General features: G+C 47.5%; 1 protein-coding gene across 1 annotated transcript in view; it reads right to left on the bottom strand.

Moving 5' to 3' along the window:
* Positions 1–11,990, bottom strand: part of BCO1 (beta-carotene oxygenase 1) — a 42,465-nt gene extending 30,475 nt beyond the window's left edge. The window contains exons 1-4 of the mRNA XM_033943737.1: positions 11,791–11,990; positions 5,971–6,099; positions 3,396–3,525; positions 1,332–1,479 (exon numbers count right to left, since the gene is read on the bottom strand). Coding sequence (XP_033799628.1) covers positions 1,332–1,479; positions 3,396–3,525; positions 5,971–6,099; positions 11,791–11,869 — 486 coding nt within the window. The 5' untranslated portion in view covers positions 11,870–11,990. The remainder of the gene's footprint in view (positions 1–1,331; positions 1,480–3,395; positions 3,526–5,970; positions 6,100–11,790) is intronic.
* Between the last annotated feature and the right edge of the window lie 1,269 nt (positions 11,991–13,259).

A 13,259-nucleotide genomic window follows, 5' to 3' on the forward strand; every position in this document is an offset into this window, starting at 1 on the left:
CACCCTGCCCCACTCGCACCATCCCTCTCCCCCACCCCATACCTCTGTAGATCTTCACCAGCGCAAGCAACTTCTGCCTGTTGCTCGCGCTGGCCCGGTTCCCCTCTAAATCACTTCCTGGTAACGGGGCCAGGAAGTGACATCAAAGGAAAACCCAACGCTGGCATGAGCAGCATGCAGGAGAACCCACTAGCACTGGCGAAGATTTACAGAGGTATGTGAGGGGCTGATCCTCTACCCATCTGTTTTACTCTCCCTAGTGGCTCTTGCTCCTTGAATCTGGTTTCCTCCCGTGTTCTGCAGACAGCTGACTGAATCCATGTGACAGATCCCATATGTGTGCACCTCACCGGCCAGCAACGGATATCACACGGGACCTAAACACAGTGGATATGTGTTTAGACCATGTTTTCCTGAAAATAAGACCTACCCCAAAAATAAGCCCTAGTCGCTGGCAGCAGCGCTTCCCCCGCCCCTCCTGCGTGCCCCCCCCCCCCACCGTCGACCCTTCCATCTCTCCCTCCCATCCGATCCCTGACCGCGAGACCGAAATACCTGGTATCAAATGGCAGCGTCGGCACATCGCGGCCTGCCCTTCTCACATTCGGCTGTTCGGTGCCACATTGCTGATGACATCATCAGTGATGCGGCAGAGGAACGCACAGACATGAGAAGGGCAGGCCATGATGCACACTGTGCTGCCGACACTGCCGTTTGTTTCCAGGTATTTTGGCTCACGGTCAGGGTTCGGACGGGAGGGAGAGATGGAAGGGTCGACGGTGGGGGGGGGGGGCACGCAGGAGGGGTGGGAGAAGCACTGCTGCCAGCGACTAGGGCTTATTTTTAGGGTAGGTCTTATTTTCAGGAAAACATGGTCTAAACACATATCCACTGTGTTTAGGAGAGATGGGAGAGATGAAAGGGTCAGCGGGGAGAGGTGTGCGGAGCGGTGGCGGTGGGGGGGATGGGAGGGATAGAATGTTGCTGCACAGGGGGATGGGAGGAAGGGAGGAATACAAGCTGCAAGGGTTCTGCTGCATAAGGGATGGGGGGGATAGAAAGATACTGCACAAGGGGATGGGTGAGAGGGGAGGAAAGATGCTGCACATGTGGGGGAGAGAAAGGAAATAGGAAGAATTGGGGTGGAGGAAAGGAAGGGAGAGATGATCATTACATGAAAAAAAATAAGACCTATCCAAAAATAAGACCTAGTGCCTTTTTGGGGCCATAATTAATATAAGGCAGTGTCTTATTTTTGGGGAAACACAGTAGGAATAAAGTGAATGACCGTTGTGAATTTCAAGTAACAAAACTCAGAAGGAACCTTCTACCTTGTCTAGTGTGTCCAGAGTCAGCGGATCAATTTTTCTAATGAAATTTATCTCGGTTGTAGCATAATAATCCTCTCCACATTTCATGATATTGATTAGGCAGTTATCCGAGAACTCGGGGATGATATGAGACAAGTGGGAGGCGGCTCTGAAAAAGATAATGTATTCAATGTGTCAATACCATTCCTTGCTAGTTTTGCTCAGATTGCTAATCATATACCACATACATTCTTATCATAATAATGCTCTAGCACAGTGTTCTTCAACCACCGGTCCTTGGACCGGTGCCGGTCCACAGAAAATTCCTGCTGGTTCACAGGGCCAGCACCTGCATCAAGCCCAAAACAGTGTTCTTCAACCGCCGGTCCACGGTGCGATCGATGTGGCGTTATCTTCGAGCCAGCTCCCTCTTCCTAACTGATTCAGTGCACAAAGCCACAGGCAGTGGCTCCTACGGGCATCCTGCGCCTGAACTGGAAGCCTTCTCTCTGACGTGGCAAAGTCAGAGGGAAGGCTTCCAGATGAGGCAAGGGACGTGCAAGGTGCAATTAGTACTATTATGGGGCCTGGATCTGGGGTGGAGATTGGGTAGAGATGGGCGGGGTCTGGCCCACGACTTAGCCCAGTGTTCTTCAACCGCCGGTCCACGGACCGATGCCGGTCCACAGAATAATTATTTTATTTCTACCGGTCCATATGTGTAAAAAGGTTGAAAAACACTGCTCTAGCAGACTGCACCAACGACCTTCAGACACAACACAGTTACAAAGATTGCTTTGGCATTGGTTGCAAACCAAAGCAAGCAGAATAACTTCTGCAGTGTAGTAAGGGGGGGGGGTGGGGGGACCACCTCGGGTGCCGTCTTGATAGGGGTGCCGCACCTCTCTGCCCCGCCTTACCAACCATGCCATGCTTGCGCCAATCCCTCCTTTCCATCCCGTACCTTCTCTTGCTTTTTGCTCGTGCTGGCCTGGTTCCCCTCTGAATTACTTTCGGGTTGTGGGGTCAGGAAGTGATGTCAGAGGGAAACCCATCGCTGGCGCAAGCAGCATATTGGAGAAGCCACCCGCACTGGCAAAGATTTACAGAGGTACATGAGGGGAAGAGTGTGGAGTTGGGGGTGGGATGGAGCAGGAGGGAGAGGAGGGCACAGAAGGAGTGGGGGAGAGGAGGGCACATGGGTGCACCACCATCCCGGATGCCTCCTACCCTCGCTATGCCAAGTTCTGCAGGATATGAAGTGTTGGTTTATCTGAGCAGCATTGTCAAGTAAGTAGTCTATTCGAGATGTGGTATTTGAGAGTAGGTAGCTAGTGTGGAAACACTTATCCTGGAAAGGGTGAGTGCTATTGCCTTGTGCAAAGTTTCAAGGTATTACCATGTTACAAGCTGTCAAAACTCAATGAGATTTGGTGAGCACCATGAGTTTTACAAAGTACATACATCTTTGTGGGCCAACAAAAATTAAATGAAATAATTAAAGGAATAGAATATCGAGGAAGCACTTGAAATGTCCATGTTGAGTATTATACAAAAGACTCTTCTAAACATGGAGTTTTCCATAAAATACATTTAAGGATGCGCAGAAGTGCACATGTATTTGCTGGCATGTGCAGCTTGAATAGCCATTTTATAAATTTGCGTGTGAACAGAAAGAACGGGGTTTATACAAGGTTTGGGCAAGTTCCTGGAGGAAAAGTCCATAGTCTGCATCTTTTCCCAGGCAGAGGTACCAAACAGTGGAAACCTCTTGGCACTAAGCCTCCAAAGAAAAAAATACCCAAAATAAAAATCTGCAGAGCAGATCAGAATCACTTCTGAGCAACTTGCTTGCAGAAAACAAACTGAGAGGGCAGAAGCAGCTCCCTGGGAAGAAGGTAGAGCTGAAAACATGATTTACAGTTTTCTGCAAGCAACTTGCTGGTTCAGATACAAGACCCTACCGTTCAGGGCTACTAGACACATTGCATGAGAATTAACTGTCCCTTTTCGGGCATCCTTTTTTATATTCTGAGAAAGAAGCGTTGAAAGCTAGCTCTGGATAGAAATATATGCACCCCTTACTTGGCAAATATATTCTTGCATGGATCCGGATAGGCCATTGTTCCAAATTCTGACACTACAATTCTGTTTGCCTCTGTGTTGGAGTTGTAAGTGTCACTGCGGAGGAATTTACTTCGGTAGTAAACTTCACCTGCCAAATGACATAATAGTCTGCTTAGTAGCTGGCTGATAACCTGGAATTGTCACAAACCGCCGGATTCTGTATAGGTAATTGAAAACTGGGTGTACAAATTTGGGTGCAGATCCCAGGCCTGTACATAAACTAATTAGCTGATTGGGCACTAACAATCAATTATTGGAGTTAAGAAGCACTTAAGCTGCAGTAATTAGGAGTTACATGTGTATTTGCCCTAAATATGTGCCTAAATTTCATAGCACCTAAAGGGGGGGTGGCTACGGGAGGGGCATGGCTGGGTCAAGATCATTCCCGGAAATTAAGTGTAACGTTCCAGAATACATGCATTTGCGCACTTAACTGCCATTAGCTAGGTATGAGCGTTTACACCAGCTTTTGGCAGACATTAAGGGGAAAATTCTATTAAAAAACATCCCAATTGTAGGCGTCCTAGTGCTGTCTAACTAGCCAAATGGAATGTAAGTTTTCTAAAAAAAAAAAAAGAGACAGGCGCCTGTCGTGGGTGTAGGGCGATGCCTAGGGATACTTAAGCTCTCCCAAGGCTGGGCGTGAGAATAGTTTTGCCTGAAATGGCCTTAGGCGAGCTTAAGCGGCCCTAGACATCTCCCTAGGGCTACGATAGGTGCCTGAAATGTAGGCCAGCAAAATGCTGGCCTACATTTCAAATAGACACGGCCATTAAGCTGATCGCAGCAGGGAACCCCCAAACCCCCCCCCCCCCCCCGGACACTGTCCGAAGCAGAAGGGATGCCCACTTCCTTCTGCCGCCAGCCCCATCGATCGCCCCCAAACCCCCGACAATCCCCAACACCTACCTGATACATCATCTCCAATGTGATCTGTCCTAAAAAAAGACTAACCGATTTATTAGCCTTTTCCTAACGTGTGTCCCGGATGACGGGACATTCCAAAAATGTCGTTGCCATCGTATGTCCCATGGCATGGGACATACAGTACACCAGTGGTTCCCAAACCCATAGAAACATAGAAGATGACGGCAGAAAAGGGCTACAGCCCATCAAGTCTGCCCACTCTGCTTACCCACCCCCTATCTATGCCCTAATGACCCAATTTCCTTATCTTGACCCTCGTAGGGATCCCACATGGGTATCCCATTTATTCTTAAAGTCTGGCACGCTGTCTGCCTCGATCACCTGCACTGGAAGCTTGTTCCAATGATCAACCACTCTCTCTGTGAAGAAATACTTTCTGGTGTCTGCAGCAGCCACTCTCTCCTCCTCTCCCTATTGGCTAAGGCTCTTAACATTTGCATCTCCTCTTCCTATAGGCTAAGGCTCTTTACACCTGCATTGTGATGTCATAGAACTTTCTGATTATAGAAACATGATGGCAGATAAAGGCCAAATGACCCATCATAGAAACATAGAAGATGACGGCAGAAAAGGGCTACAGCCCATCAAGTCTGCCCACTCTGCTTACCCACCCCCTGTCTATGCCCTAATGACCCAATTTCCTTATCTTGACCCTCGTAGGGATCCCACATGGGTATCCCATTTATTCTTAAAGTCTGGCACGCTGTCTGCCTCGATCACCTGCACTGGAAGCTTGTTCCAATGATCAACCACTCTCTCTGTGAAGAAATACTTTCTGGTGTCTGCAGCAGCCACTCTCTCCTCCTCTCCCTATTGGCTAAGGCTCTTAACATTTGCATCTCCTCTTCCTATAGGCTAAGGCTCTTTACACCTGCATTGTGATGTCATAGAACTTTCTGATTATAGAAACATGATGGCAGATAAAGGCCAAATGACCCATCATAGAAACATAGAAACATAGAAGATGACGGCAGAAAAGGGCTACAGCCCATCAAGTCTGCCCACTCTGCTTACCCACCCCCTGTCTATGCCCTAATGACCCAATTTCCTTATCTTGACCCTCGTAGGGATCCCACATGGGTATCCCATTTATTCTTAAAGTCTGGCACGCTGTCTGCCTCGATCACCTGCACTGGAAGCTTGTTCCGATGATCGACCACTCTCTCTGTCTTGGGGGACACCAACCCTGTCTTGGGGGACCCCCAGCCAGTCGGGTTTTCAAGATATCCCTAATGAAATGCATGAGAGAGATTTGCATATAATGGAAACGACAGGTATGCAAATCTCTCTCATGCATATTCATTAGGGATATCTTGAAAACCCAACTGGCTGGGGGTCCCCCAGGACTGAGTTTGGGAACCACTGCAGTACACCTTCTACCTATCATTTGTCCCATCTATTTATTACCAAGTAGTTCGGAGTCTGAGTTGGATAATGATTCGGACTTTGTTGCAGAAAATGTAGCGGGCAGTAGCGATAATTACGATTGGAACCAGCGTAACGTAAAATTTATTACGATAGGAAAAGGTTAAGGCACGAGTGTATGAGAATAACTGTCTACTTTCTCAGACGCGTCAGCCAAGAATGTCGTAGAACAGTGTCGTACCATTCTTAATTGTGAAACTGTGCAGCAGAGCAAAGCCATCAAACCAGTGGTTGTAACTGGTGTCCCCTACTGAATGCCTGCCTGGACCGTTTCGAAGGAGAGTCCCCTGGAGCCATGCTGGTATTTGACCTGCAAAAGAAAGACGATGGCTTTGTTAGTTTCACCCTCGAGGGGCACCAAAATCCTGGATCCGAGGAAGATTTCTAAAATGCTTTTTTGGAGTTCTCAGACATAGAGATTAACAAAAATAAAATAGGTAAGATGGAGGAAAGATTTTGGATGCAGTTCACACTTATTTCAGCAACAGCTCAAAGGTACAGGAGAGTTTATAATCAAAGGAGTAGATGTTTAGCCAGGGATGCTCAGCATTTTGCTGCCCACCACTGGGGTTATGCTCAGATATTTAAGGCCGGACCATGTCCAGGCTCCAGGCATATGCCTCTGGACAAAACACAGCCAGTTAAGTGCTATTTTCATTACTTAAGTGGCTATGGTGAACTGCATATTACAATAGAACGGTGTTCGATGCAGTCCTATTTAAACAGTTCTCCTATGCATATATGAGCACTTAAGTGGCTAAATGCTGACTCCACCCTGCAGTGATGTATTAAAATAGCCCAATGTTGTTTATGACGTTGTCTATGTAATATATACCATCAATCCACAACGGCATATAATAAACTTCAAAGTGCCTAATTTCTAAGTGATCTTTTTTTCAGATAATACCTTTCTAAGTGCTCTATGGTCTTCAGTTCCAGCCAACCACCAGCCAAATTATTTGAAGGCTCGTTTCTCTTTCTGGCTTTTATTCATCATCAGACCTTAGTTTGTTTTTTTTTAAAGTGCTCGATAAACTTTTCTCATACAACTTTAAAAACCTTTGTACTTAGCTTTAGCTATTTCTTCATTCTTTTTTTAAACCTCGGGAAGGACCTTAAGGTTCAACCAGTTTCGCCCGAAGGCTTTTTCAAGAACGGGTCCCCCCCCCTTTTGTTTTGCTCCACAGCATCCCGACATTTTAAACCTCGGGAAGGACCTTAAGATTCAACCAGTTTCGTCCGAAGGCTTTTTCAAGAACGGATTCCCCCCCCCCTTTTGTTTTGCTCCACTGCATCCCAACATGTGGCACAGTAAGGGAGGATGGGGTTGGGGTTGGACCGTTCAGGGCACTGTCTTTGCGGGAGAGCTGGTGCCTCTCCTCCTCTCTGCCCCTCCGTGTACCTCTTTAAATGTGCGCCGGCACGAGCAGAACCTTCCACTTACTGCTTGCGCTAGCCTCGGCTCCCTTCTGACATCACTGCCACCCCCGGGACACCAGCAAAATAATTGGTTTTGGCTTAGGCACTAAGGCCGATGATAGCACTGATTCTGTAAAACTTAGGCGCCCATTATAGAATCATGCTTAGCTTGCCTAAGTGTGCTTAGGCAGCACTCAGCATCTTAACATTTAGGCATCCCCAATTTATGCCAGGGTTTTCTTTGCCTAACATTAGGCACCAATATTGGAGTCCAACGGCACCTAATACACAAATAGGCGCCTAATTCAAAAACACACCCATGACCCGTTCCTCCCTAACCACACCCACTTAGTTTTTTTCGAATCAAAATTTTCGAGTAAGATGCCTAACTTTCAATTAAGTCCAACTACAGCCAACTGTGAGGTGCTGAGGGCCAAAATCAGCACCGATTAAGCCAGTGGTCTCAAACTCAAACCCTTTGCGGGGCCACATTTTGGATTTGTAGGTACTTGGAGGGCCGTAGAAAAAATAGTTAATGTCTTATTAAAGAAATGACAATTTTGCATGAGGTAAAACTCTTTATAGTTTATAAAACTTTCCTTTAACAGTTAAAAGGAAAGATATATAAACTATAAAGAGTTTTACCTCATGCAAAATTGTCATTTCTTTAATAAGACATTAACTATTTTTTCTGCGGCCCTCCAAGTACTCTATTTTTTCTGCAGCACTCACATTTAAAGTTTAATATCTTTTCTTTCTCAAAACTGGTACATTTCAATCACTAAATTGAAAATAAAATCATTTTCCTACCTTTGTTTGGTAATTTCCTACCTTTGTTTGGTAATTTCATCAGTCTCTGGTTGCACTTTATTCTTCTGACTGTGCATCCAATATTTCTTCCCTTCTTTCAGCTTCCTGTATGCTTCCTCTCCTCCAGACTTCATTCCCTCCCCCAACTTTTTCTTTCTTTCTCTATGTCTGTCTTTCTCTGATTCCGTGTCCCATTTTTTGCTTTGTTTCTGGCTCCCTGTCCCGCCCCCCCCTTCTTTCTTTTTTCCTTCCTGTCCTCTCCCATGCCACCGCCGCCGGGGAATAGGCTGCTGCTGCTACCGCCATCGGGAACAGGCCGAGATCTCCACGCTTCTATTCTCCACGGGGCCGACCAACTCTCGCCGCCCGACGTCAATTCTAACGTCGGAAAGGATGTTCCGGGCAGCCAGGCAGCGATTGGCTAGCCAGAACGTCCTCTCGACGTCAGAATTGACGTCGGGCGGCGAGAGAAGCAGGGAGATCAAAGAGCACGGTGCCGGCCTGTTCCCCGATGGCAGCGGTGAGAAGGGAAGGGAAGCAGGTTGGGCACCACTGCTCTAGACGAGCCGCACTCTAGGGAGAACAGTGTAGGGTGGCCAGCTGTGCGGACCGCCCCCCCCTCCCCCTTGGTACGCCACTAGAGCAGCAGCGTGTCTGACCGGCTCGTTCCATTCAAAGCTGCGGGTGGCGGCTCCTTGCGAGATCCGTGCCTGCGTCTAAAGCCTCTCTGATGTTGTGATGTCAGAGAGGCTTCCGATGCAGGAGTGGATAGCGCGAGGAGCCGCCAACCCGCGGCTTTGAACGGAACGAACTGGCCAGACACGCTGCTGCTCCAAAAGGAAAAGAATGATCCAGTCCAGACCGCGGGCCGCAAATAAAACTTGGAGAGCCACATGTGGCCCGTGGGCCGCGTGTTTGAGACCGCTGGATTAAGCCTATGGATCAATGAAGTGCTGATATCGGTGCCTAACTCTAGGCGGATTTTATAGAATCAGGGCCTAATTCTATAAATGGTGCCTAAGTACTAGGCACCGGTCATCATGGTTGTTAATCAGCCACTAGGCACTGCTTATAGAATCACACTTAACGGTGTGTAGGTGTTCTTAGGCATTGCTAGGTGTCCCTGGCCTAATTTACGCAGCGCTGCACAGAGTCACAAAGACATTTTATCAGAAAATATATATAAAAATCATACAAAACATTCTGATGGGGAAGGGAGGAAGTTGTATGTGTGTGGGGGGTGTAGGTTGATGGGTGCTTAAAAGGTGATTGCAAATGCAAAGCCTTCATGTCTCAGCAGACAATTAAATGCAGTTAGCTCCAATGCTTGAGGTGGCGTTATCATTAACAATTAATGCATGTTTACTATAAGGCCCATTCCCCCCATTCCATTTTTCTACCTTTGCTGGTTAAATGGAAACAGCCCTGCACTGTTAAGGTGCCAAATTACCCGAAAGTGTGCAGCAGTTCCCTGTCAACCCTCTAACACAGCTTACTATTTACAGTACGCCCCTGAAATTAGCAGGGGTTCCGTTGCAGGAACTCCTGCGAATTTCAAAAAAATGCAAATGCGTTTTTATGGCCTGTCAAAAGGCAGTGGGGAGGCAGGAGAGGGCAGCTGGAACGCCGGCGGGTGAAGAAAATCACTCGCGGTCTGCTCTGACCGCCTCTTCCTGTAGTAAAGTCAGGCTACACCAATCAGGAGCTGCTTTGACACGCAACTCCTGATTGGTGTAGCCCGTCTTTACTACAGGAAGAGGCGGTCGGAGCAGATATTTGGGGAGGGGGGGGGGGTCAGTGACCACCAGCGAAATGTGTGGAGGCCATATTTTTGTCCCTCCAGTGGTCATCTGAGGTACCTTTTTGGTCCTTATGTGTTTTAAATAGAGGTCTAGCCCAAAACATCCAAATTGTGCCTGGATGTTTTGTAAAACGTTTGATTATTGTTGTACAATGTCCGAGTGCTGATGCTGCCCAAACCATACCTCCCTTAAGATTTAAACACACCGGAGACAAAACGACCAGAAAGACATCTAGAAAGTCAGTTTTGAAAATGCCCACTTGGACGTTTTGACTAGTAAGAAGTCCATGTGGGTATATGCTATCTTTTGGATGGTTCATAGTCATTCGCATGCGAGACCTCAGCGCGCCGACATTGCAGCGCAGATAATTCAGCGCAAGACCCCAGTGTGCCGCCTAAAAAGTGACTTTTAAAGAGCTCCGACGTGGAGTGTGAGTGGGGAACCCCCCCCCCCCTAGTTTACTTCATACTCTTTGCGCTGCCGTTGGGGGGGGGGTTGGGGGAATTGGAACCCTCCATTATCGAGTAAACTGAACTTTTTCCCGATTTTTTTTTAGGAAAAAGTTAACTTTTCTCTATAATGGGGGGGTTGCACCCCCACATCCCCCAACAGCAGCGCGAACAGTCTAAAGTAAAGTGGGGGGTACCCCCCACACACACCCCCGTCGGAGCTCTTTAAAAGTCACTTTTTAGGCGGCATGCTGGGGTCTTGCGTCAAATTGTCGGCACGCTGAAGTCTCGCGCACTTTTGTCACCCGGACATTGACTTTTTTTTTGAAAATGAGCCCCATGGTGTCTAAAGTCAGAGGTCAAATAGGTGCTCAGCTTTTGGCACTGAAACGGGACTGAAATGGTAGATCTGATTTGTTTGGTCTTTTTTTTTTTTTTGTAAGTTCCAAAGAGTCTGATCATTTTAACTTTAAAAAAATTTAATGTTTCTGGCTTGTTTTAAAACCTCATTTGAGTATCTGGATCATAAGACGACAGACGTACTAGTCTAGTGATGAAAAGCAACCCCACTCAAAAAGAAATTAGAGGTAAATTAGCCTATTAGGAGGCTGGGAATCCCCCTGATAGATCTATTTGTAGCTGGTTTTCTGATGGGACCTCCCAAGAAGATTGGAGGAGGGGGAGGGGGAGCCATGGAGAGAACTTAAGGAGAGAGAGCAAAAAAAGTCCTTTTAAAGCAGGGGTCTCAAAGTCCCTCCTCCAGGGCTGCAATCCAGTCGGGTTTTCAGGATTTCCCCAATGAATATGCATGAGATCTATGTGCATGCACTGCTTTCAATGCATATTCATTGGGGGAAATCCTGAAAAGCCAACTGGATTGCGGCCGTTTTAAAGGGTCTCTCCAGGGTTGCAAAGCCTCAGGCATAACACAGCTCTTTTAAAAGACCTCCCTCCGGATGAACTAGTGATTTCAATGCAGCCATTAGATGGGTGATGAGGGAAGATTTGTAAGGGCCACCCTATTCCCACATGCAAAGGAAACAGGATGTCAACTGTGTAAACACTGGTGGGATGCAAGAAAAGGTGCTGGGAAGTGGGCGTTGCTGGTGGTAGCGACAGTGGGGTTAGGATTGCAATGGCAAGGGGTGGGGGGAAGGGCAGCAATCTCCAGAACTGCATTGGGATCAGGGGGATATTGGTGCTCAGGTTTAGACGGAGGGGGGTGGGTGGTAGAGACCCCCCCCCACACACACACACACACACTCCGATCCTGTAGGCACCGGGAATGCACAATCGTCTAAGTAAAAGCTGCCCCGTTGACTCGTTCATAAAGCGGGTCGGGGGAGGAGGCGGTGCCTCGGGGTCTCCAGGACTAGGAATGGGGGGGGGGGAAGGGCAGATCTCGGCTCATTCCGATCGAAGCTTCCCTCTTCCCCTCTCCAGTGCCCTAAGGGGCAGAATAAGCCCCACCCCCACTCCTGCCCTTCCCCCCCCCCCCCTCCCTCCAAAAGCTTTTCTTACCTTGCACCGTTGCCTTCCGGGGCTCGGGACATTCTTGCCTGCTTTTGGCAAACAATTTTTCCAGCAGGGACTCGCTCATGTCAGAGGGAGGAGGAAAGTGACCACGTCCTGGGCCTGGATCACGCACTTTCTTCAGTGGGCCGGGAGGGCAGTTCTCGCTAGTGTTTATTGCCCCTCCCCCTCCCCCCTTCCGGACCAAAGGGCGCAGCTCTGGGCTTCTGACTGCTTTCTATTAGGCTGCCCTGACTGGAGATATGTCACTGCTGGGCAGACGGCAAAAAAGAAAGTAGCAGCATCTTCCCTTTCATTGAAATTGTGCCCAAATGGCCATTAATCATTTCTGAATATTTCCTAGAGACAAGAAATTGGAGCTCGGGCGAGATCCGAAAGTGTTCAGTCGGTGGGACACAGAGAAGAAACCGGTTGACTGAGCAACTTGCCCAAGGGCTTTGCAATTCGAGTCTGTGCTCCCATCCTCAAATCTAACCCAAGGGAAACTGCAGACAGGCATACCATGATGCAGGCAAAGTTTATTATGACATTAAATAAAATGCGGTTAAAAACATCACCTAAAGGCAAACAAACCAATGGACCCGACACGGTCCGTGTTTCGGAAAACACGCCTTCATCGGGGGTCCCAAATGGAGAAGGAATCAGTTAAAACCGCAAACAAGCTGTAGAGATACGTTAAAAATGATGCTTTAGCCCAGGGGTGTCCAAGCTTTTGTCTTCCCTGGGCCGCATTGGCCGAAAAAAAATGTTTCTGGGGCCGCACAAATGCGCAAACGCTGCAGCAAGACAGAGGAGGGAGCCGGCAAGACGGTAAACACCCGAGGGCAGCAGAGGAAAACACTGCATCGCCCTCGACCGGGGCCGCACAAAATACTTCACCGGGCCTCAGGTTGGACACCCCTGCTTTAGCCTTTGTGAAAGCAAACTCCGGAAATAAGTCTCTGCGTATGCTGCTGAGAGGAAAAAAAAAGGCCCATTGTCAAATCTGCCATCATTGTCCCATATTCACTAAGCAAACCGATCGTGTACCGATCGTTTGCGAGCCTTTTGCGACCAAATTTCCCTCCAATCCCATTCACTAAAGCCTGTAGCGATCCTCCCATGCAAAATAAACAAGTTGATTTACTAACAATTGCTTGGCTATTTTTTTTTTTTAATTGTAATTTTGAATATATTTATAATATTCAATAATTCAAAAAGAAAAAAGGAATAAATCAGAAAAAGGAACAATACAAAATAAATCATACATACATAGTTCCTTTCAAGCCCACATTAATGGGGAGAACATGTTACTATTTCTATTACAAAAGAAACTCAAGAAAAGCTAAAGGACAATAATCCAGGGTCCGTACTAGTAAATGACCTTGAATCATTCCTTACTAAATGGGATATTAATTTAATTTCATCTCCTCTTATTCTCAGCAGATGATACAAACTCATTTCTGTTCTTTTGCAAC

The sequence above is a fragment of the Geotrypetes seraphini genome, chromosome 4, assembly GCF_902459505.1.
Source record: "Geotrypetes seraphini chromosome 4, aGeoSer1.1, whole genome shotgun sequence".
In the NCBI taxonomy this organism is placed as follows: Eukaryota; Metazoa; Chordata; class Amphibia; order Gymnophiona; family Dermophiidae; genus Geotrypetes; species Geotrypetes seraphini.